This window comes from Saccopteryx bilineata, chromosome 2, assembly GCF_036850765.1.
Source record: "Saccopteryx bilineata isolate mSacBil1 chromosome 2, mSacBil1_pri_phased_curated, whole genome shotgun sequence".
Classification (NCBI taxonomy): domain Eukaryota; kingdom Metazoa; phylum Chordata; class Mammalia; order Chiroptera; family Emballonuridae; genus Saccopteryx; species Saccopteryx bilineata.
The window spans coordinates 393359081-393380503 of NC_089491.1; the positions used below are offsets into that span (position 1 = coordinate 393359081).

The 21423-nt window shown below is 58.7% G+C and overlaps 1 protein-coding gene across 1 annotated transcript in view; it reads right to left on the minus strand.

Moving 5' to 3' along the window:
- MYO15A (myosin XVA) overlaps positions 1-21423 on the minus strand; it is a 68761-nt gene that overhangs the window by 3525 nt on the left and 43813 nt on the right. Inside the window, exons 46-63 of the mRNA XM_066254592.1 lie at positions 19842-19983; positions 19017-19128; positions 18851-18925; positions 17849-18027; positions 17231-17340; positions 16920-16992; positions 16583-16655; positions 16258-16331; positions 15954-16036; positions 14217-14347; positions 12392-12486; positions 12137-12214; positions 11644-11740; positions 9504-9664; positions 8079-8212; positions 4819-4952; positions 4279-4412; positions 2359-2499 (exon numbers count right to left, since the gene is read on the minus strand). Of these exons, the coding sequence (XP_066110689.1) occupies positions 2359-2499; positions 4279-4412; positions 4819-4952; positions 8079-8212; positions 9504-9664; positions 11644-11740; positions 12137-12214; positions 12392-12486; positions 14217-14347; positions 15954-16036; positions 16258-16331; positions 16583-16655; positions 16920-16992; positions 17231-17340; positions 17849-18027; positions 18851-18925; positions 19017-19128; positions 19842-19983 (2026 nt within the window). The remainder of the gene's footprint in view (positions 1-2358; positions 2500-4278; positions 4413-4818; positions 4953-8078; positions 8213-9503; positions 9665-11643; positions 11741-12136; positions 12215-12391; positions 12487-14216; positions 14348-15953; positions 16037-16257; positions 16332-16582; positions 16656-16919; positions 16993-17230; positions 17341-17848; positions 18028-18850; positions 18926-19016; positions 19129-19841; positions 19984-21423) is intronic.

The following is a 21423-nucleotide window of genomic DNA, read 5'->3' on the forward strand; positions in this document are numbered from 1 at the left end:
CTGTCCCTGTCTGTCCCTCTCTCTGGTTCTCTGTCTCTGTCACACACAAAAAGGCCTCCTTTGGCCCATCCATCCACTTACTGAGCATCTACTATGCAGGGCACTGTGCTATGGGCATAGTATAGACAAGATGGGCGTAGCCCTGCCCTTCTGTAGCTGACATTCTGGTTGGGGAGATAATACATAAATACCTACATGGCTTGCAAGCCATAGTGAGGATTATCAAGGCAGAAAGAGGATTATCAGGGAGGAGGGTCAGGGAAGGCTGCTTGAAGGAGGTGACGTTTGTGCTGAAACTAGAATAAAGGGAAGGCCTGACCTAGGGTGGCTCCATGGAATAAGTGATGACCTGGAATGCTGAGGTCGCCAGCTTGAAACCCCAGGCTTGTCCGATCAAGACACCTACAAGAAGCTACAACTATGAGTCGATGCTTCCCACAACTTCCCTCACCTTCTCTCTCTCCAATGTCTCAAATCAATAAATAAGATCTTAAAAAAAAAAATGATCCCCCAATTTTTTTGGGATGGCGCAATGGCGCAGTGGATAGAGCATTGGCCTGGACACTGGTGGCGCAGTGGATAGAGCACTGGCCTGGACACTGAGGTCCCAGGTTCAAAATCCTAAGGTCGCCGGCTTGAGCACAGGCTCCCTACCTTGCACTTGGGGTCACCGGCATGAGCACAAGATCATCAGCATGATCCCAGGGTCGCTGGCTTGAGCAAGGGCTCACTTGGTCTGCTGTAGCCCCCCTGTCCCGGGTCAAGGCACATATGAGAAGCAATCAATGAACAACTAAAGTGCCGCAACGAAGAACTGATGCTTCTCATCTCTCTCCCTTCCTGTCTGTCTGTCCCTATCTGTCCCTCTCTCTGTCTCTCTGTCTCTGTCACACACACACAAAAAGAGACTCAACTATGAGTTGATGCTTCTCATCTCTCTCCCTTCTTGTCTCCTTCTCTCTCTCAATTAACTAATTAATTAAAGGCAGAGGGGAACCCTCTAATAGGCAAGGTGGGGGCAAGCATTCTGCGTGGAGAGGACAGTGAGTACAAAGGGCCTGGGGCAGGAAGGGGTTGGCAACCTCGTCGTCAGGGAGCCGGAAGAGGCCAGGGTAGCTGGGGCAAGGGGTGAGGGCAGAGGGTCAAAGAGTTCATGAGAGGCAGCAGGGTTGGCGAGGGCCCCTGGGTTGGGGGCCGGAGTGCCTGGGAGGGATGGGAGGTGACGTGAAGAGGCCAGCTCGTCTCCAAGAGAGATGCTGAGGGGGTCGGGACAGGAGACAGCAATGCGGGGCCTTCTCAGCAAGTGGGTTTTGGAAACCTCCATACGAAAGGGAATGCTGGAGGAGAGGCCCAGACTCAGCGGCATTTGGAGGCGCGGTCCAGGCAGGAGGCACCAGGAGAGGGGCCTGAGAAGGAGCAGGTGGCCAGCAGGTATCGGGAAGCAGGTTTGCTGTGGTGGGAGCTCAGAGGGGGGGGTTCAAGCAGAACCAGAGGGTCAGGGGCCTCGGCAGGAACAGGACTTGGCAGGTAAGGCCAACTGAGAAGCCAGGTCCTGAGCTGCAGGGTCTCCAAGGGGCACAGAGACCGTCCGTCAGAGTCAGGGCTGTGGCCACGGGGCCCCTCTCTCTCAAGGCAGGCCCTGGCAGGGGGCAGGGGGTGTTGTTCTGGGCCCAGATCTCGAGGAGGGGTGTGGCAGGCGGGTGAGGGCAGATACGTGCAGGCCCCAGCCTCAGATCTGCCCCATCTGTGAGCCTCAGCCCTCTCTCAATGGGGTGAGAACGTGGGTCCTTCCCCACCCCTGGGAGGCTGTGATGCTTGGGCAGGAGACTCGAGGTCAGACAATGCCTTTTAAGGACCAAACACAGTTGCTGTAAATATGAGAAGGGACAGGGCAGGTGAGCCTGTTTCTCTGTATGTCCCCTGGGGGGACCCCACTCTCCCTACCCTCAACCCCACACCCCAAAACCCATCTTCCAAGCCTCAGCCCTGGTGAATGTCCTCAAACTTTCTGGGTTACTGTGCTTTCACCAAGCGTCTGGTACCCTCGGGAGAAAGCCCCAGATTCTTCGCTGGCACTTGAGGACCTTCAAGACCTCTGCTGCCCTGGCCACTCACTATTCCGCAAACCACCACGGGTCCTTCCCCATGCTCCCACCTCCAGGACTTCATGGGAGACCACTCCGATGCCCTGCAGTTCCGCACAGTGCTGGGTTAGCTCTGTCCCCACGCACGTGGCTGGACTGTCCCGGAGGCCCAGCCAGGAGCTGACCAGTCTTGGAGCCAGGCCCCAAGAAGAGCCTGGTGGGTGAAATAAGGGAGGGAGGGGCTGGGGACAAGGCCTGGGTCCCGGGGGCCCACCTGCTCCAGCTGCAGCTGCATGGTGCACTGGACGGCCACATCCCCCAGCACCATCTCCACGTAGGGGTAGCTAGAGCTGGCCGTGGGCCGCTGTGTCCACGTAGACTGGATCTCCTTCAGGGGGAACTTCACCATCAGCTCCTGGGGGGGTGGGGGAGCAGACAGGCTTATGGGTGGGACAGTCTCACCCATCCGTCTCCCTCCACTGCAGACCAGGTCACTAGGAGGCCGGACACCCTGGTTCGAGTACCCGTTCCCCAGTGACTCGCTGTGTGACCTGGTGCAGGTGGTTGTTTCACTCTCTGGACCTCACCTGTGAAACGGATTCAACACCCCGACGCTCGCGTCTACCCCGTGGCAGGCACTCCCTGCTCAGTGCTTGGGATCCACTGGTGCTCGGGGCTGGGTGTGCCCTGACCTTCACCTCAACTGCTGCTGCTTCTTGTTTGTTTGTTTGTTTGCTTTAATCTTGTCATTGGATTTTATTGGCGTGACGCTGACTGACATCACAAAGCTGTTCCTTAGCACCTGCCCCTCCCTGGGGCTCCAGGAGCAAACTCGGAGCACGTGCAGGGAAGCCACAGCTGGGCGAGTCCCTGCCCGGATGAAGGACAGATGGGGACACCCGATCTCCCCTGACCCCAGGCCAGAGGGCATCCTCTGCGGGGTGTGTTTGTTTTTTTTTTCCTGTATTTTTCTGAAGCCGGAAACGGGGAGAGACAGTCAGACAGACTCCCGCATGCGCCCGACCGGGATCCACCCAGCACGCCCACCAGGGGCGACGCTCTGCCCACCAGGGGGCAATGCTCTGCCCCTCTGGGGCGTCGCTCTGTTGTGACCAGAGCCACTCTAGCACCTGGGGCAGAGGCCACAGAGCTATCCCCAGCGCCTGGGCCATCTTTGCTCCAGTGGAGCCTCGGCTGCTGGAGGGGAAGAGAGAGACAGAGAGGAAGGAGGGGGTAGGGGTGGAGAAGCAGATGGGCGCTTCTCCTGTGTGCCCTGGCCGGGAATCGAACCCGGGACTTCTGCACGCCAGGCCGATGCCCTACCACTGAGCCAACTGGCCAGGGCCTGTGGGGTGTGTTTTATGCAGTCTCCCAGGGCACCAGCTGGACACGTGCCGCTTGCCACGGTGGCGGCAGTTTGCTCGCTAACATGCCCTTCCTGGGGTGCGTGACATCCCTTCCTGATCTCACTTCCTCACTCCAGTATGTCCTAGACTCCCCTCCAGATAACCCTCCCGTCCTGTCCTCATGTCCAAGTGCGCTTTTAATTAAAAAGGGGGGGTAAGAGGTCCTCTTTCTTATGGACTTCATTGTGTCCACCCACATCCACATACCTACCCCCCCCCCCCGTATGTCAGAATGTGACTATATTTAGGAGGCTGGGCCCTTAAAGGGGTGATTAAGTGAAACTGAGGCCTTCAGGGTGAGCCCTAATTCAATCTGACCGGTGTCCCTCTGAGAAGAGGAAGTTTGGACAAAACGAAGATACCAGACATGTGCATGCAGAGATCAGGTCACACGAGGTCACTGGGAGAAGACGGCCATCTACAAGCCAAGGACAGGGGCCTTGAGGGAAACCGACCCTGCCGGCACCTGGACCTTGGATGCCCAGCCTCCAGAACTCTGAGACAGTCACAATTAATTCCTGTCGCTGAAGCCCCCGCCCAGTCTGTGGTACTTTTGTCACAGCTGCCGAAGCTAAGACACTCTTCAAGTGTTCCGCATGTGCTTGACCTCACTGTATCTTCCTAACAGAACAGTCCCATGGGGTGGGCTCTGCTAACCCCAGGACCCAGATGGGAAGGTGAGGCTCAGGGAGGTGGACTTCTACAGCAGGAGAGACCCCAGCCCCTCTGACGGGGCCAGAGGTTCAGAGGAGAGGGGGTGAGCGGGTGCACTGGTGCAGGACACTCACGTGGGTCTCCATGCTGAGGAAGTTGAGACCGTTCTGGTTGACGGCCAGGATGCAGGGGGCCGGCACAGCGAGGTTGCTGCAGCTCTGGACGAAGAAGAAGGTGGATCCAAAGATGAGGGAGGCGCTGAGGAGGCCTGGGGACAGTCGGGAGAGGGACAGTTAGCGTGAGGGGCTCATCCGGGATAGCCACGGCCCCCAACGGCATGTCCACATGCAGCCCTCAGTCTTCCCTGCTGCCACCTGCACAGGGGTCCTCTGTCCCCAGCTCCTCAAGACTCTCCACCCTCCTGTCTCAGTGCCTCCCCCCCCCCCAAATCCCAGCTCTCCTTCCTCTCTGCTCGCCAGCTTGCTCTGCACCCAAAGGCCACCCAGAGTCAAGGGCTGGGTGCCTTGGTGACATTGTTAGAAAGCGGTTGTCTCCAGGTAGCTCAGCTCGACTCACACCGAAAATGCCTTTATGCAAAGAAAAAAGGTGCCTCCGTCTCCACCCTCCCCAAACCCCACTGCCTCCGCAAAGTCCCCCCAGCCCTGGACTCTCACCCAGAAACTGGGCGCGGGCCTGGTGGGGGCTGAGGGCGTGCGTCTGCTGCCGGTGCTGGCTGACCAGGTTGAGCCAGGCGGAGCCGGACATGGTGTGGTAGAGCCTGGCCGGGATGTACTCCTGGACCTCCCGTCTGGAGGTGGAGGGAAAAGTGGTCCTGAGCGCCCGTCACCCGCCCGCGCGCGCATGCGCTCTGCACGGAGCTTCAGTTCAGCCCTCACTGCAGGTATCACGCACAACGGGCGGGCGCGGTGCCCGCAGCTCCCCGGAGGACGCAACGCCAGGGAGTGGGCGCAGATGGGTGGGAGATGGTGGGCGTAACGCGCTCCCAGGGCACCCGGGCACACGCAGCAGGTGCTCAGCAACGACTGGCACCCCCGGGCTCTGGGACGTCTGCTGGCTAGTCCAAGGTCACCCGGTCACCAAGGGAGTCTGAGCTGGAGGGCTGAGACTCGCATCTAAGCTGGCGTCACCCTCTGTGGTGCCTACCCCCAGGGAGAAGCCCAGGCCCGAGAGGGTGAGAAGGACAAGGGTGGGGGAGGGGCAGAGTCCTGCGTGGAAATACCAGGGCGGGCAAAGCCACCAGCAGCACTGGTCAGAGAACGGGGCAGAGGAACGCTGTTACCCCCCCCCCCCGCCCCCACCAGGGTTATCAGCACACAGGTCCCTTCTCTGTGATACATGCTGTTCTCCCTAGGGTGGCTCCTTCCCCTGTCGGGACATCTGAAAAATCCCAACAGCGGTCCCAGCCACCGTGAGCTGCAGATTGGGGAGGGGTTGGGAGAAAATCAGGGGAACCCCCTGCCCCATGAGACCGCCCCCCCCCCGCCCACACACCCCCTGGCACATGGTTCCTTCTTGGCACTGCTCGGGTAAAAGACCTGGTATCTGAACCCGGTCTCCCCAGTTTTGCATCCTCGCCCCCCTGCCCACCGCTCCCACACCCATTATTAGCTGGTTAAGGTCCGGTAAGCCATGCAACCTCTCTGGGCCACTGCTGCCTCCTCTGTAGAAGGGAAACAGAGGGCAGTTGGGAATATGAGCCGAGATCACGCACACCGAGCGCCTGGCAAGAGGTAAGAACTCGGTGATCTCGATCCAGGATGGGGATTACTGTTTTATGTGCTGCTGCTGCTTTTCCCCTAGAACTGTAATACAAGAGAGCTTTCCGTATTGGGCCCTCACTGCGTCACAAGCACGAGGACATGCTCGGTCCACGTGTTAGCTTATCATCATTCACACCAGGGGTTTTCAAAGTGTGGCCGAGGGTCTGGGCGGTCCAAGATGCTTCCACACTAAGGCTAAGCTGTTCCCCGCCTCCCCGCTCGGGCTCTCGGCGTTGGCCAGAGACTCCGGGACACGGGAGAGCACACGGACTGACTGCGTCAGCAGGCATCAGAACCCAGCTGTCTTCCATTAAACCAGACGGTCAAGAGATTTACAAAATGTAAAACGGTGCCACTCTGCTCACTACATTTTGGGGGGGAAATAGTTTCATAAGTTATATTAACACGTAATGTTAATTTATATTATTCGTAATGTAGTTATCCTGATATATCATTATAATTATTCATGTTAACATGTCATATCCTTGACCTGGCCAGTTGCCTCAGTGGTAGAAGGTTGGTCTGGCACGTGGATGTCCCAGGGTTTTGTTTTGTTTTTTTTTTAAATATTTTTCCAAAGTGAGAAGCAGGGAGGCAGAGAGACAGACTCCTGCATGCACCCGACCAGGATCCACCCAGCATGCCCACCAGGGGGCGATGCTTTGTCCATAAGGGACGTTGCTCCATTGCAACTGGAGCCATTCTAGTGCCTGAGGCAGAGGCCATGGAGCCATCCTCAGTGCCCGGGACAACTTCGCTCCAGTGGAGCGTTGACTGTGGGAGAGAAAGAGAGAGACAGAGAGAAAGGAGAGGAGGAAGGGTGGAGAATCAGATGGGCGCTTCTCCTGTGTGCCCTGGCCGAGAATTGAACCTGGGACTTCCACATGCCAGGCCAATGCTCTACCACTGAGCCAACCGAACAGGGCCAATGTCCTGGGTTTGACTTCTAGCCAGGGCACACAGGAAAGATGACCATCTGCTTCTCCACCCCTCCCCTTTCCCCTTCTGTCTGTCTCTCTCTCTCTCTTCCACACCCACAGCCATGGCTTGATTGGTCCGAGTGCATTGGCACCAGATGCCAAGGATGGCTCCATGGAGCCTCCACCTCAGGTGCTAAAAATAGCTCAGTTGCGAGCATGGCTCCAGATGGGCAGAGCATCAGCCCCAGACGGGGGTTGCCAGGTGGATCCCAATCGGGGCACATGCAGGAGCCTATCTCCCCTCCTCTCACTTGCAAAGAAGAAAGAAAAGAAAAAGATGTAATATCCTTGTTTTAAAATTAATAAATCAGTATTTTAAGTAGTTTCTCAACTTTAACTTTGTTTTTTTTTTTTAATTTTTTTAATTTATTCATTTTTAGAGAGGAGAGAGAGACAGAGAGAGAGAAGGGGGGAGGAGCTGGAAGCATCAACTCCCATATGTGCCTTGACCAGGCAAGCCCAGGGCTTTGAACCGGCAACCTCAGCGTTTCCAGGTTGACGCTTTACCCACTGCGCCACCACAGGTCAGGCTCAACTTTAACTTTGAATATGATAATTATATCAATAGATAAAAGCCACATACAAAAAAGCTCTCTGGGGTTCTGTTTTTATCTTTTTTTTTTTTTTAAGAGACAGAGTCAGAGAGAGGGACAGACAGACAGGAATGGAGAGAGATGAGAAGCATCAATCATCAGTTTTTTGTTGCGACACCTTAATTGTTCATTGATTGCTTTCTCATATGTGCCTTGACCGTGGGCCTTCAGCAGACTGAGTGACCCCCTGCTTGAGCCAGCGACCTTAGGTTCAAGCTGGTGAGCTTTTGCTCAAACCAGTTGAGCCTGTGGTCAAGCTGGCAACCTCGGGGTCTCGAACCTGGGTCCTCCGCATCCCAGTCCGACGCTCTATCCACTGCGCCACTGCCTGGTCAGGCCCAAAAGCCTTTTTATGATTAACTTTGTTCTGAGCTATTTACACCAGCTGGAAGCAGCCTGTTGTGGGAAGGGGGGTCCCAGCTTAGGGTGAACTGGAGGACTTTATTCCTGAATCCAGGTCGGCCCCTTTCTCAGACAGCCTGCTGGTTGTAAGCGGGGCGCACAGGACCGGGGATGTCCAACCTGGAGGCCCACAGGGAAGGGTGGGAGGGGGTGGGCTGGCAGCTGGGCAGGTGCTCACACACTGGGCAGGTAGAAGTGGTCCTTGGCGCGGTGCTGCAGCGAAGCCAGCTTGGACACTTGCTGCAGCTGCTGTTCGCTGGGCCGCCTGGCCGGCACGCTGCTGAAAAGGCCTTTCAGGTAGTCGGGCAGGACCTGGGGTGGGGCGGCAATCCAATGAGGGGTCTGCAGGCAGGCATAATTTGGGAGCATTCAACCCCAGGGGCACGTGATCACCCCCACAACGGCCCTGGGAAGACTGTGGGCACATACCCGACAGTGTGTGGGGTGTCTGCTGGGCTGGGGTGGCTGAAAACTGAATGTGCTTGGGTCACTAACACAGACCTATGGGCTGTACCCCCAGACGCTGACTCATTAGATCTGGGGCAGGACATAGAGATTTGCATTTTAACAAGTTCCCAAGGGACGCTGCTGGCTGGTAACCCACACCTAGTCCGGCACGGTACTGGCCTGCGTGGGGGTAGTCGGCAACAGTGACACCTTGCGGCCATAGAGCCACGCGCCTGTATTTTGTACGTGGAAAATACACACGTTAGCAATAAGAGGAGGAAACCAGACTGTAAAAACCCTGGGATCCTGACTTAGAGGACCAAGTGCCCACGGGGAATAACACCAAGATACAAATGACAGTGCCGGCCCTGGCTGGTTGGCTCAGCAATAGAGCATCAGCCCAGCATGTGGAAGTCCTGGGTTCGATTCCCGGCCAGGGCACACAGGAGAGGCACCCATCTGCTTCTCCACCCCTCCCCCTCTCCTTCCTCTCTGTCTCTCTCTTCTCCTCCCGCAGCCAAGGCTCCACTGGAGCAAAGTTTGCCCGGGCGCTGAGGATGGCTTTGTGGCCTCTGCCTCAGGCGCTAGAATGGCTCTGATTGCAGCAGAGCGACACCCCAAGATGGGTGGAGCATCGCCCCCTAGTGGGCATGGTGGGTGGATCCCAGTCGGGCGCATGTGGGAGTCTGTCTCTCTGCCTTCCTGCTTCTCACTCCAGAAAAATACAAAAAAAACCCACCCCAGAACAAACAAACAAAAGAAGACAATGCCAACCAAGGCCTTTGAAAATGGAACAGGCCATGCGCCCGAGGAGGGGAGCCCTCAGGAAAGAGGTGCGATTGAGGGCAGCCCTGCTGCGGAGGCCGCAGGAAAGCAGAGACACAGGAAAGGAAGGCCCGGCGGAAGGACGGCACCTGCCAGGGTCTGAGAATTAGGTCGTGAGGCGTAACATCATTTGACTCCTCCGAGGAAAATGGGCAGAGGAGCAGAGGGACCAGGGTAGAAATGCCAGCGGGGACCCCCTGAATCCTGAAAGCGTCAAATGCCATGGCCGTGGAGTTTGACCTCACAGTTCAGTGGCGGGGGGGGGGGGGGGTGCACAGAAGGAGAAAGCCTGGAAGGTTCCACAGCATCAGAGTGGCCCGGGTGTGCTAACCTGGTTGTAATGCATGGTCACATAGAGCTCATTCTCAAACTTGAGTGGCTGATCCCAGAGCACGCGCCGGAACCAGAGCATGTAGCCGCCATCCACCTGCTCCATCTCTGAGGCCACGTCCAGGATGTAGGTGCAGCGGCTGAGCGGGCACACATGCTGGCCTGCGGAGAGCCGGGGACAGCTGGGCGGAGGCATGCCGGCGCGTGCGCAGTCTCTACCGAGCACGTGGACACGCCCCCAACCTGCCACCCAGACCAGCATCACTTGCAGGCGAGCCCCCCACCCCCGCCCCGCTTTGGGACGTGGCGTCCTCGGCAAAGGGGAGCATGTAATGGATCTCAGGGCGCCCTGTGTTTGTGGAATGTCGACGACCACAGATGGGAATACTTCATTCTGGGGTCATGCTCAGAGAAAGCCCAGTCCGTTTCCAGGGGAGGTTGGGGTCAAGGAGAAGCACTACGGACCGCAGATCATGAGACCCAGTGGGTGCCTTTCCTCAGAACGCCTTCAGCAGAGACCCCTGGTGGGCTCCTGAATGGGTAGGGGGTGGGGAAGACTGGGGTCTGGCATTGAGTAGGTCGGAGCCCATAGGAGAGACTTAAGTGAGGCTTAAGATTTTATTTCCTGCACTGACATTTCTTCTTCCGTTCCCCACCTTCAGTAAAATTTTACCCAGGGGAGGGGGTATATGACATGACAGTCAAGTCTAGACTCTCCAGGCCAGACTGCCTGGGTTCAAATCCAACCATGTGACTTGGAGTTAAGTCCCTTAACCTCTATAAGCAGGCTGATTAATGGCCCCTTCCCCAAAGACATCCATGTCCTAATCCCTGGAACCTACAAATATGTTACCTTCATGGCCAAAGGGACTTTGCAAATGTGATTAAGTGAAGGATCTTGGGATGGAGAAATTATCCCAGGTTATCCAAGTAGACCCAGTGTAATCTCAAAGGTCCTTTTAAGAGGGAGGTGAGAGAGAGAGAGAGAGAGAGAGAGCGAGAGAGAGAAAGAGATAGAGACAGATATGAAGATGAAGCCTTCTCCTAGCTTTGAAGACGCAGGAAGGGCTGTGAGCTGAGGAATGTGGGTGACCTCTCCAAAGCTAAAGAAGACAAGAAAACTGTATTTCCCCTAGAGCCTCCAGAAGGAACCAGCCCGGCGGCCTCTGACCAGGACTCTGACCTTCAGAAACATCAAATAATGAGCGAGCATTGTTTCCAGCCCTCGGTATGTGGTGACTTGTGACAGGCAGCCTCAGGCCAACTACCAGGCCTTCCGGGGGCCTCGACTCCCCCATCTATAAACGGGGATGATGACAGTCTCCTTTTCACTGGGTGAATGCTGGGGTTCAAGACGAGGACAGAATGAAATGCTCTGGACGGTGCCTGGGGGACACACTATCAGTGTCAGTTTACACTGACCATTTCAGTACGGCTCTCCCTGCCTGGTCGTGTTTCGGCTAGATGCGGGGGACCAGGGCTGAGAACAGACAGATGGTTCAGAGATCAGGCAGCAGGTGTGGAGGACTGACCGCAGGGGGCCGGAGGGAACTGACCATGGTTTATAGGGTGGGTGAACAGCGACGGAAGGGGCTTCGGGCCACCGGAGAAGGACCAAGGGAAGGGGACATGAGACAAAGGAAAGGCTTGCACTTGGGGGTGGCAGGGGTTGGGCCTTTCAAAGGAAAACCCCCGAGGTGGGGAGCCTTGAGGGCGGGGTCCACGGAGCAGACCCGGAGGGGCAGAGGGAGAAAGCAGAGAAAGGCCTGGGCTACCCTGTGGTGGCGCAGTGGATAGAGCATGGACCTGGAATGCTGAGGTTGCTGGTTTGAAACCCCGGACTTGCCCGGTCAAGGCACATATGGAAGTTAATGCTTCCTGCTCCTCTTTCTCTCTCCCTTTCTCTAAAATCAATAAATAAAATCTTTAAAGAGAGAGAGAGAGAGAGAAAGGCCTGTCCTCCATGAATTCCCAGTATGGTAGGCGAGACAAATGTACACAATGGAGCAGAGAGGGACAGACAGAGGGCTGGCAGAGTGGGGTGCACAGACAGGTCCTCCCACATGGGGGCTTCCGACCTGAACCCTACATGCCACGTGGTGGCCGTGAGCCCAGCAGGCTCGGTCCTCCTGACCACACACCTCGGTTGGTGACCAGAAAGATGACATATTCATCGAAGGCCTCGGGGCGTGTCAGGGCCATCTCTGCACAGATCTCCTTCACCACATCCAGGGCCACCTGGGGAGAAGGGGACAGGGAAGAGCAAGGCTGTGCCGGCCGGGCTGACCTCTGTCCTCCCAGCCCACCCAGGCGCCAGGAGACCACGTGCAGCCTTTCTCCGCCCCCTCCGCGCCAGGCGAGGACCCCTCCTGGGTCTCTGCATCAGCCTCACGCAGGGAAGGGGTCCAGCGTTCGGAGGAGAGGCTCAGGCGTGTCCCCCCTCGTTTGCAGGATGACCCTGAGCTGGAGGCCCAGTCTGCTTTTCTGAGAAATGAACCCTGCCTTGCGGGGTGGCTGCATGAAAGCCTGGGAGGGGGCTGGCGCCTCTGGGGGGCTCCCACCCCGCTACAGAGACTGGGGTGTCCCAGACCCTCTCCGGTAGTGGCTGCCCGCTGAAGGCCTTCCCCGACTTACGGTGCACGTTTTGATTTTGAGGTGGCGTTCCAGGCCCCCGGGGAGGTAAAACAGTTGTCTCTTGGAACTGCGGCCCGCCTGGGACAAGGAAGGGTGAGGAGACGGGACAGGCTGGCTGGGCGGTGGGATTGGAGCCAGCACTGTCCCCTGACATGGGAGTGTCCAGCCAAGAGGCTCAGGGCGGGCACCTGCAGGAGCCCCCGGCCCCCCGGACTGACGGCCCCCCCCCGGCCCCCACCCCCACCGCAGGCTCACCAACAGGGCCCGGAGCTCCATGCTGCTGGGGAGCTCCAGACGGCCGCCGAAGCGCAAGGTTTTCTGCAGGTTCCGCTCACAGGCCTTGGCGAGCCCTGCAACGGACAGCACGGAGGCCTGGCCCAGGGCGGGGAGAGAACGGGCTCCTCCGGCCAAGGCCCCCACGGGCTCCTCCGGCCAAGGCCCCCACAGGCTCCTCTGGCCAAGGCCCCCACGGGCTCCTCCGGCCAAGGCCCCCACGGGCTCCTCCGGCCAACGCCCCCACGGGCTCCTCCGGCCAACGCCCCCACGGGCTCCTCCGGCCAAGGCCCCCACAGGCTCCTCTGGCCAAGGCCCCCACGGGCTCACCCGGCTTTCCACACAGCCAACGGGACAGACTTTTTTCTTTTCCGATTGGATAATTAAAGGAGGCAGGGATGGGCCCAAGGTCGGGGACTGGGGGGTCTCAGGGCTGGATTCGAACTCACATCCTATGCCATGAAGGCCTTTGGTTTAGTCCACCGTCCCCTTAGCTACCTGTGAGCCCTGGAAATAGCCGTTCCTTTGCACTGCCGACGGGGAGCCGTCCCCTACTCCGCTGTATGACTAGGTGAGGCAGCTGTGTCCCTGCCTGCTGGGACACCCCCTCGCCCACCACCCTCCCTCACCCAGAGTCCCAGTGCGAAGGACCTCAGTGTCTGCTCCTCCATTTCTAAGGAGTCCCCTCACCCTGCTCTGGGCAGGGGTCCCATCCGGAACGTAAGGCACCTTCAGCTGACTCCGGGAGCCTTCCCCGGAGTGGGGCCCATTCCCGTCTGACACACTGGGAGCATTTTGTTAATCAAATCAAAGGAGGAGGGACTCAAGGCAGAGAGCGGAAGGTACCCCCTCTCTTTCATGGCTGCTGCGGTGACCACAGGAACCCTGGCCTCTTTCTTAGGGGGGAAACCAGGAAGCTGCTATGGAAACAAGGCTGGAAATGAGGTGCAGGAGGGGCCCCTTTGCCAATATACTCCATAGGGGGGAGGGCTGAGACCCTGCCACCAGCTTTGGACCCACCCCTGCCTGGACCCATCGAGGCCCTTGCTGATTCCCACAGACCCGAGAAGCGGGAGTAACCCCAGTACTCCAGGCCTGGTCTCCCCCCTCTCCTCTCCTTCCACGGGCCCCACCTCCCCACCTCCAGGACTTTGTTCCTGCTCCTCAGCCCACCTGAGATCCCTACCCAGAGCAACACCTCCTCCGACACCCCACCCTTCCCAGTTGATATGACAACCCATTGCCTTCGCCCCTGTGGGACCTCCACACACGTTTGGGGAGTGAATGAGTCTTCTTTTTCTTTTTTTTTTGTATTTTTCTGAAGTGAGAAGCGGGGAGGCAGAGACAGACTCCCGCATGCGCCCGACTGGGATCCACCTGGCATGCCCACCAGGGGGTGATGCTCTGCCCATCTGGGGCGTTGCTCTGTTGCAACCAGAGCCACTCTAGCACCTGAGGCAGAGGCCAAAGAGCCATCCTCAGCGCCCGGGCCAACTTTGCTCCAATGGAGCCTTGGCTGCAGGAGGGGAAGAGAGAGACAGAGAGGAAGGAGAGGGGGAGGGGTGGAGAAGCAGATGGGCGCCTCTCCTGTGTGCCCTGGCCGAGAATTGAACCCGGGACATCCACACGCCCAGCCGACGCTCTACCCCTGAGCCAGCCGGCCAGGTCCATGAATTAGTCTTAGTAAACACTGCCCGGGCACTTGTGAAGGGCCGGACACTCTGGATGTCCCCTCCTGTTGGCTCCCCAGCCAGCACCCATGCAGACAGGCCCTCGCCCTGGGTCCCGCATGCTGTTGGCTCCTCACCCTGGAAGGGCAGGCCCGGGGTCTGGCTCACGTCTTGGAGAAAGTGAAGGAGGTGGGGCTGGAGGACCTCAGAGCAGCTGTGGTAGGCCGCCACCGTGTACAGCAGCCTCCAGCCTCGCTGGCAGCTGTCCCTGCAAGAACACACAGGGGACCCCATCACAGGAGGCCTCTGCCCCACCGTGCCGTGCCAGGAGTCTCCTGGAGTGGGAGGGGCAGGAGGTCTCTGGTTCTCAGGTAGCTCCTGTGTCTGTGGACGTTCTCCCCTGCCTGGTAAGGACAGGGGAGTGGGGGTGGCCCCAACGCCACACCAGAAGGTATGTCCTGCTTGGGAAGCCAGTGGGGGAGGCGGGAAAGGAAAGGGGGGAGGCCCTGACATGCACAAACACCTCCCCGGGGCGGGATCTCTCCGGACAGGCTTCTGGGTAAAGGTACTCACAGGAGGGCATGGGGAAGACCCGCTGGGGCTGGGCAGAGGGAACGGCAGGTAAGGCCTGCGGCGACGTGGGCGGAGGAGACAGGAGGAGACAGGAGGACGTGTGCGGAGGAGACAGGAGGACGTGGGCGGAGTGGTTCCAAAGTTCCCGGGGGTGGGGGGGGTGGAGAGCAAGTGAGGAGTGGGGACAGGACAGTGGGCCCAGTGGTAACAAGAGCAGCACACACTCTGGGCACTTGCTACATGCTGCCCCTACGTGGGCACAGTTCCCCCTCACGTTGCCCTGGCATGAGGGGTTTCTCCCTGTGGGGACCTCTGGTGTCCCGGGACAGCCCTCGGGCTTCCTTTGGCAAACTCCCCACCCCTCCCTAGGTCCGGGCCCTGTGGAGATGGGCGTGGAAGTCAGTATCTAGCCAAATTCGAGCTCGGCTTCCCTCTGGCTCTGAGGCCTGGTGTGGGGAGCTAGGTTCGGCCAAGCACTGCTCTGGTGTCCTCCAGCCTTTGGTCTCAAGATGGACAGGTGTATGACCAAGTCAGGCTGATGAGACTAGATTGGGGGATTTTTGCTGCAGATACTGGGTCAGTCCTGCTTTTTCTCTGAGATGGCTGAGCGGGAAACCATCTCTCCAGAGCTGCCCAGCTACGGGGGATGTCGTTTGGGAATGAGATAGATCAACACAGAGGAAAACAGGGCCAGGATAGAGATGGCCGGCTTCCCAGTGACACCTGAATCCAGCTACGCCCCAAGTTCTATGTCGGACTTTCTGGTTACCTAGGCCCCCTTTTGCTTAGACCAGCCTGAACTGGGGGTCTGTCACTCGCCGCCTAGAACCTGGATGCACACATTGTCACTGCCACTTTACAGAGAGAGGAAACGGGAGCCCCAAGCGCAGGAATGGCCTGTCTCAGACCAAGCAATTCGAGATACATGTGCTTTGTCTGTTGAGTGAGGAAGAGGACAAGGGAGAAGCCAGGAAGGGCCAGGTGTAGGCAGGTGGGAGGCTGAACTGCTCCTCCTGGACCGGACCCGGACCCGGACCCGGACAGGACCCGGACCCGGACCCGGACATGGACCCAGACCCGGACCCGGACCCGGACCCGGACCCGGACCCAGTCCCGGACCTGGACCCGGACCTGGACACGGACCCGGACCCGGACCTGGACCCGGACCTGGACACGGACCCAGACCCAGACAGGACCCAGACCCGGACCCGGACCCAGTCCCGGACACGGACCCGGACCCAGTCCCGGACACGGACCACAGCAGAGGAGGGAAAACGGAGGCCAGGGCCCGGCCCACTCACGGCTTGGTGCTGGTGTTGTTCGTGATCTGCTTCACCACTTGGCAGTAACATTCGTCCTGCATGACCTCATGGTCCCTGCACAGCTGTGGGAGGGGCAGGCCGGTCCACAGGCCACAGGCCCAGCACATAGGAACGGAACGGGCACTTGGAGGTAGGCCCGGGACACCGACCCCAGTCCCCTCCCCCGCCAGTGGGGTGCACTTCTCTCTGGGCCACCCCAACGTCCCGCAACTCTGGCTGGCAGATGGGGAAACTGAGCCACAGGACAGGGAAGAGGGCAGCTGGCCACGGTGGCTGGACTGACCTTCAGAAGGGTGCAGAGCACGTCCAGTTCGCTCTGGCCCTTCAGTGGGGCGTCCCCCATGAACCGCATCACAGCTGTGGGAGACACCTGTCCCACTCAGGCCACCAGCCCCTTTGCTGCCCCCCCCCAGGGGACCCCTGGGCTAGGCCCTTCTCTGAGGGGCTGTGACCAGGGTCAGCTGGGGGCTTCTCTTCTCTCAAAGGAGCCTCACGTCTAAGCTGGGGGATGGAAAGGAACTGAGGACGGGAGGAGTGGTGATGAGCCGGGTCAGAGAGTGTGGGACCCCACCTGGCCAGGGGCCCCGGCCACAGCCCCGCCCCCACACCTAGGAACATGTCAGTGGCCATCTTGTTGAGGTTGTTGTCGCTGAGCTCGATGAGGGACTCCTGCAGCGGTGTCTGCGAGGGGAGGCAGGGTGTCATGATCGATCGGGGAGGGACCTGTCTGAACAGACCAGGGCCACCCGGTCTGTCCTGTCTCGTGAGGGGAGAGTCTCATTCACAAACAGGGGTGCCAGGCCGACGCTGGGGCGGATGCTCCCCTTTGACCTTCAGGGTGCCGAGCGCGGTGGGGGGCGTGTCTCTCTGAGGACAAGACTGCTCACCCCAGGGGCCTGAATCACCATTTTATAGATGGGGAAACTGAGGCCTGGGGCTGGGTACCTTGGTGAAGCAAAGCATGTCCTCCAAGGTTCTGGACTCCCGGCCCTCCTTGGACTTCAGCCTGAGGCCATCCCTACGGCAGGAAGCAGACGTGGACAGCTTGCCTCCGAGCCTGTGGCTACATCCTCTTCCCATAACCCGCGACCCGATGTCAGCTGACCAGGCTGGAGGCGCCCAGGAGCTGAGGCTGTGGGTGGGCCTCCCTGTCTCCCCTCACCAGAAGTGGGGCTTGCTTTTCCACTTAGCTGCAGGAAGCCCCAGAAGGACCTCCTCAGGGTGGGGGCGAGGGGTGAGGGGGGGTCACCACGCACTGGGGTCTCCTCTGAGGGTCTCGGAAGTACTTCTGGGCAAACTCCAGCATTGTGTGTGGCGGGAGAAGCAGGCCGTCGCAGTCAGCCGTGCTGGGCCTGATGGGGGAACCCTGTGGGGGGGCAGGAGCAGGAGGGCCTGTCCCCCAAACCCCGCCACCGCCCCAGCCCCCCAGAGCTGGCTCCACACACCTGAGCTGGATGTGCCCAGACTGTCTCAGGTCGTGCTGCCCCCACCCCGGGGATGCACCCAGTTCACCCTGCCTTGCCTTCTCGACCACGTCCCACCCACCACATGCCCAGCTGACCCCAGGGCCCCACCCACCTGGCCACGCCCCACCACCAGGCCCATCCCTGCCTGGGGCTGATTTTTCTAGCTGCCAGGTCAGGCCGACTGACCTCACTCCACCTCTCGCTCCCCTGGCCCCATCCTGCCCCACTGGCCTGGACACAACCCTTCTCTACCCATCTCTGGTCATATCCCACAGGCCACACCAGGGCAGCTCCACCCTGTCCCAGGACTGGGCCCGCACCCTCAGCGGACCTTGTTCCCATCCCCCCTGCCGTCAGGATGATGTCTCGACCCCACCGGCCTGGTCCCTGCCGGTGGGCCGGTCTCACCTCTCTCCTGCGGCCGACCTCCCACGCGGCAGCCGTGGAGGCCACTGCGGCGGCGACGGCAGCAGCACGCCTCCGGCCGGGCTCCGCGGGCAGCTGCAGGAAGTCAGGGGCCGCCACGGGCTGCACCAGCTCGGAAGGGAAGCGTCCCACACGCCCGTGGATGGTCCCAAACCTCCAGCCTAGGGTGCGGGGGCGGACAGTGGGGAGGGGAGGAGTCTGAGGCCAACGGGAGGACGGGATCTCCTCCGGGGACCAAGGGACCCTCTCGGAAGACTTGAGTAGCCTGGCCGCTCCCCGGAGCTCCGTGATGGAGACGCCCCTGGGGACCTACCTAATTTTTCGCTCCATTAGACACACTTTCCCCCCAAAAGTGGAGGGGAAAATGCCCGTGCGTCTTATGGAGCGAATGTTATTATTATTATTATTTTTTTAGCTGCTGCAGGTTCCCGGACAACTAGAAGAGTATTTGAACATTAAAGTCTCTTCTCATTTGTTAATAACAGTGCTACTGGTTGTTAATACTGCTGTTGAGTTGACATTGTTGAAATATTACTGTGGTATATTTAATTAAATATTTTAACACACCATTTGGTTCAGAATATTTTTTTTCTTATTTTCCTCCTTAAAACCCTAGGTGCGTCTCATGGTCAGGTGCGTCTTATGTAGCAAAAAATACGGTACTGACCGATGAGGAGACTGGAGGCTCAGGGGAGAAAGGGCATTCCCTCGGTGGGAAGTGGACGGGCATTTGCAGCACAGAGAGAGACTCAGCCACAAACATGGAAACACTAATGCCCACAGAGACCCATCAGCCAGATACGCAGGCATGGGCTGGGCTCGGTGGCCACCAGGAGGAGACCTGGCCGGGCCAGACCCCTCTGGGGCACAGAGAAACCCCCAGCCTGCACACGCAGTGTGTGTGCATGAAAACAAAGTAGGCTCTGTTTAGGGTTTCTGGGTTTCGGGTCACTGGAGGCTGGACCGGGGGCCCAGGGTACCCACCGAAGTCAGGGCCTCTCCGCTGCAGCTCCTCCAGGTACACGACCTTCTTGCGGACAACACAGCCAGCGCTGTAGCCTGTGGCCCAGGCTCATGTCAGCAGCGGCCGGGGAGGCCCTCCTGCTTAGCCTTCCCCTGTCCCGTACCCACCCAATCCCAAGGCACGGACCCATTCGCGGTGGCTCCAGGGGCTGCAGGTGGATGATGTCACCCTTGTGGAAGGTCAGCAGGGACGGGTCCTCAGGCAGGAAGTTCCTCACAGCAACCACATAGTCTGAGCCCTGGGTCAGCCAGGGGCAGGGTGAAGGGCCACAGTCCCTTCCCACCCCGCCCGGAGGCCTGGGGCCAGCCCTCTCTCCCTGTCCTGCCCCGCCCCTCACATCCACAGGCATTCCTCCCAGCTCTGTCAGAGAACATTTTCTGGGTGGAGGAAGGTGGGGCTTCCCCAGTAGCAGGGGTGGCCTTGCAGAGGGTTAGAGGCCTGGGTGTGATGAACACAGGTGGATGTTAGAGCACGTGGATGGATATGCCTTACGCCCTCTAGCCCTTATCCAAAGCTTCCCTACGGAGGCCAGAGGCTGGGCCTGAGGCAGAGAGGCCCTGTTCTTGGGTGGGGGGTGGACACTGCCGTTGCACTAAGCAGTGGCGGGCAGCAGTCACCGCGGGAGGGGAGGAATGCCACGGCTACAGAGCTCAGAGCAGGTGCATGGAGCCCTTGCTGAGGGCATCAGTAGAGGTTTGGAAGGAGCAGGCCCAGGCAACAGGACATCCCCAGTGGAGGGCAAAGCCTGTGCCAAGGCCTGAGGCCCACAGCGGTCTACGGTCCTGGCCACTCTCTCTCTCTCTCTCTCTCTCTCACACACACACACACACACACACACCTGTACGGCCCAGACAGGTGTGGTTGGTCTGCATTTGGGGCGGGTGGGAGAAGCCCTGTTCTTGGCCCTGGGTGCCCGGTGGGGGTGAGGGGCATCTGTGGGAAGACCCTGACCTTCTTCAGCTCCAGGATGAAGTCGTCCACCAGGGTCTTGACCTGGTGAGCCCGGGCGGAGAAGAGGATGACCTTCTCGCTGGCCAGGTTGAACTCCAGCATGTTCTGGGATGGGATGGTCACAAACAGGATATCTGCGAAGCTGGAGGGTGGGGCGGCAGCATGAGGGCAGGAGCCCAGGACCCGAGGGAGGACCCCATGGACTCCACCCCTCCTGCTCCTCTGCCCCTGCCCCATCCCATCCCAGAACCCCAGCACCACTGCACAGCACCCCCCAGGACACCCAAGGGGCTTCCCCAGCCTCCCCTCCCTGATCACTCTGTAGTAGCCCCTACTCCTTGCCTAGGACCCTGGGCACAACCACATTCCAGTTCCTCCCCACGCTCTGCTATTCACTTATTTATTTATTTTTTTAATTCATTTTAGGGGGGGGGAGAGAGAGAGAGAGAGAGAGAAAGAGAAGGGGGAGGAGCAGGAAGCATCAACTCCCATATGTGCCTTGACCAGGCAAGCCAGGGTTTTGAACCGGCAACCTCAGTGTTTCCAGGTTGACGCTTTATCCATTGCGCCACCACAGGTCAGGCCTTTTTTTTTTTTTTTTTTTTTTTTTTTTTGACAGAGACACAGAGAGGGACAGATAGAGACAGACAGACAGGAAGGGAGAGAGATGAGAAACACAAGTTTTTCATTGCAGCAGTGTGTTCAATGAACGGTTAGTTGTTCGACGGTTGCTTTCTTTTTTTTTTTTTTTGTATTTTTCCGAAGCTGGAAACTGGGAGAGACAGACAGACTCCCGCATGTGCCCGACCGGGATCCACCTGGCACGCCCACCAGGGGGCCACGCTTTGCCCACCAGGGGGCGTCGCTCTATTGTGACCAGAGCCACTCTAGCGCCTGGGGCAGAGGCCAAGGAGCCATCCCCAGCGCCCGGGCCATCTTTGCTCCAATGGAGCCTTGGCTGCGGGAGGGGAAGAGAGACAGAGAGGAAGGAGAGGGGGAGGGGTGGAGAAGCAGATGGGTGCCTCTCCTGTGTGCCCTGGCCAGGAATCGAACCCAGGACCCCTTGCACGCCAGGCCAATGCTCTACCACTGAGCCAACCGGCCAGGGCCGACGGTTGCTTTCTTATATGTGTCTGCTGTAGACCAGGGGGCTACAGAAGAGTGAGTGACCCCTTGCTCAAGCCAGCGACCTTGGGCTCAAGCCAGTGACCTCAGAGTTTCAAACCTGGGTCCTCTACATCCTAGTCCGACACTCTATTCACTGTGCCACCGCCTGGTCAGGCTATTGAATTATTTACTTATTTGCCTCTGGATCCAATCTCCCAGGTTCTGCCTAGACCAGGGGTCCCCAAACTTTTTACACAGGGAGCCAGTTCACTGTCCCTCAGACCATTGGAGGGCCGGATTATAAAAAAAAGCTATGAACAAATCCCTATGCACACTGCACATATCTTATTTTAAAGTTAAAAAAAAAAAAAACAGGAACAAATACAATATTTAAAATAAAGAACAAGTAAATTTAAATCAACAAGCTGACCAGTATTTCAATGGGAACTATGGGCCTGCTTTTGGCTAATGAGAT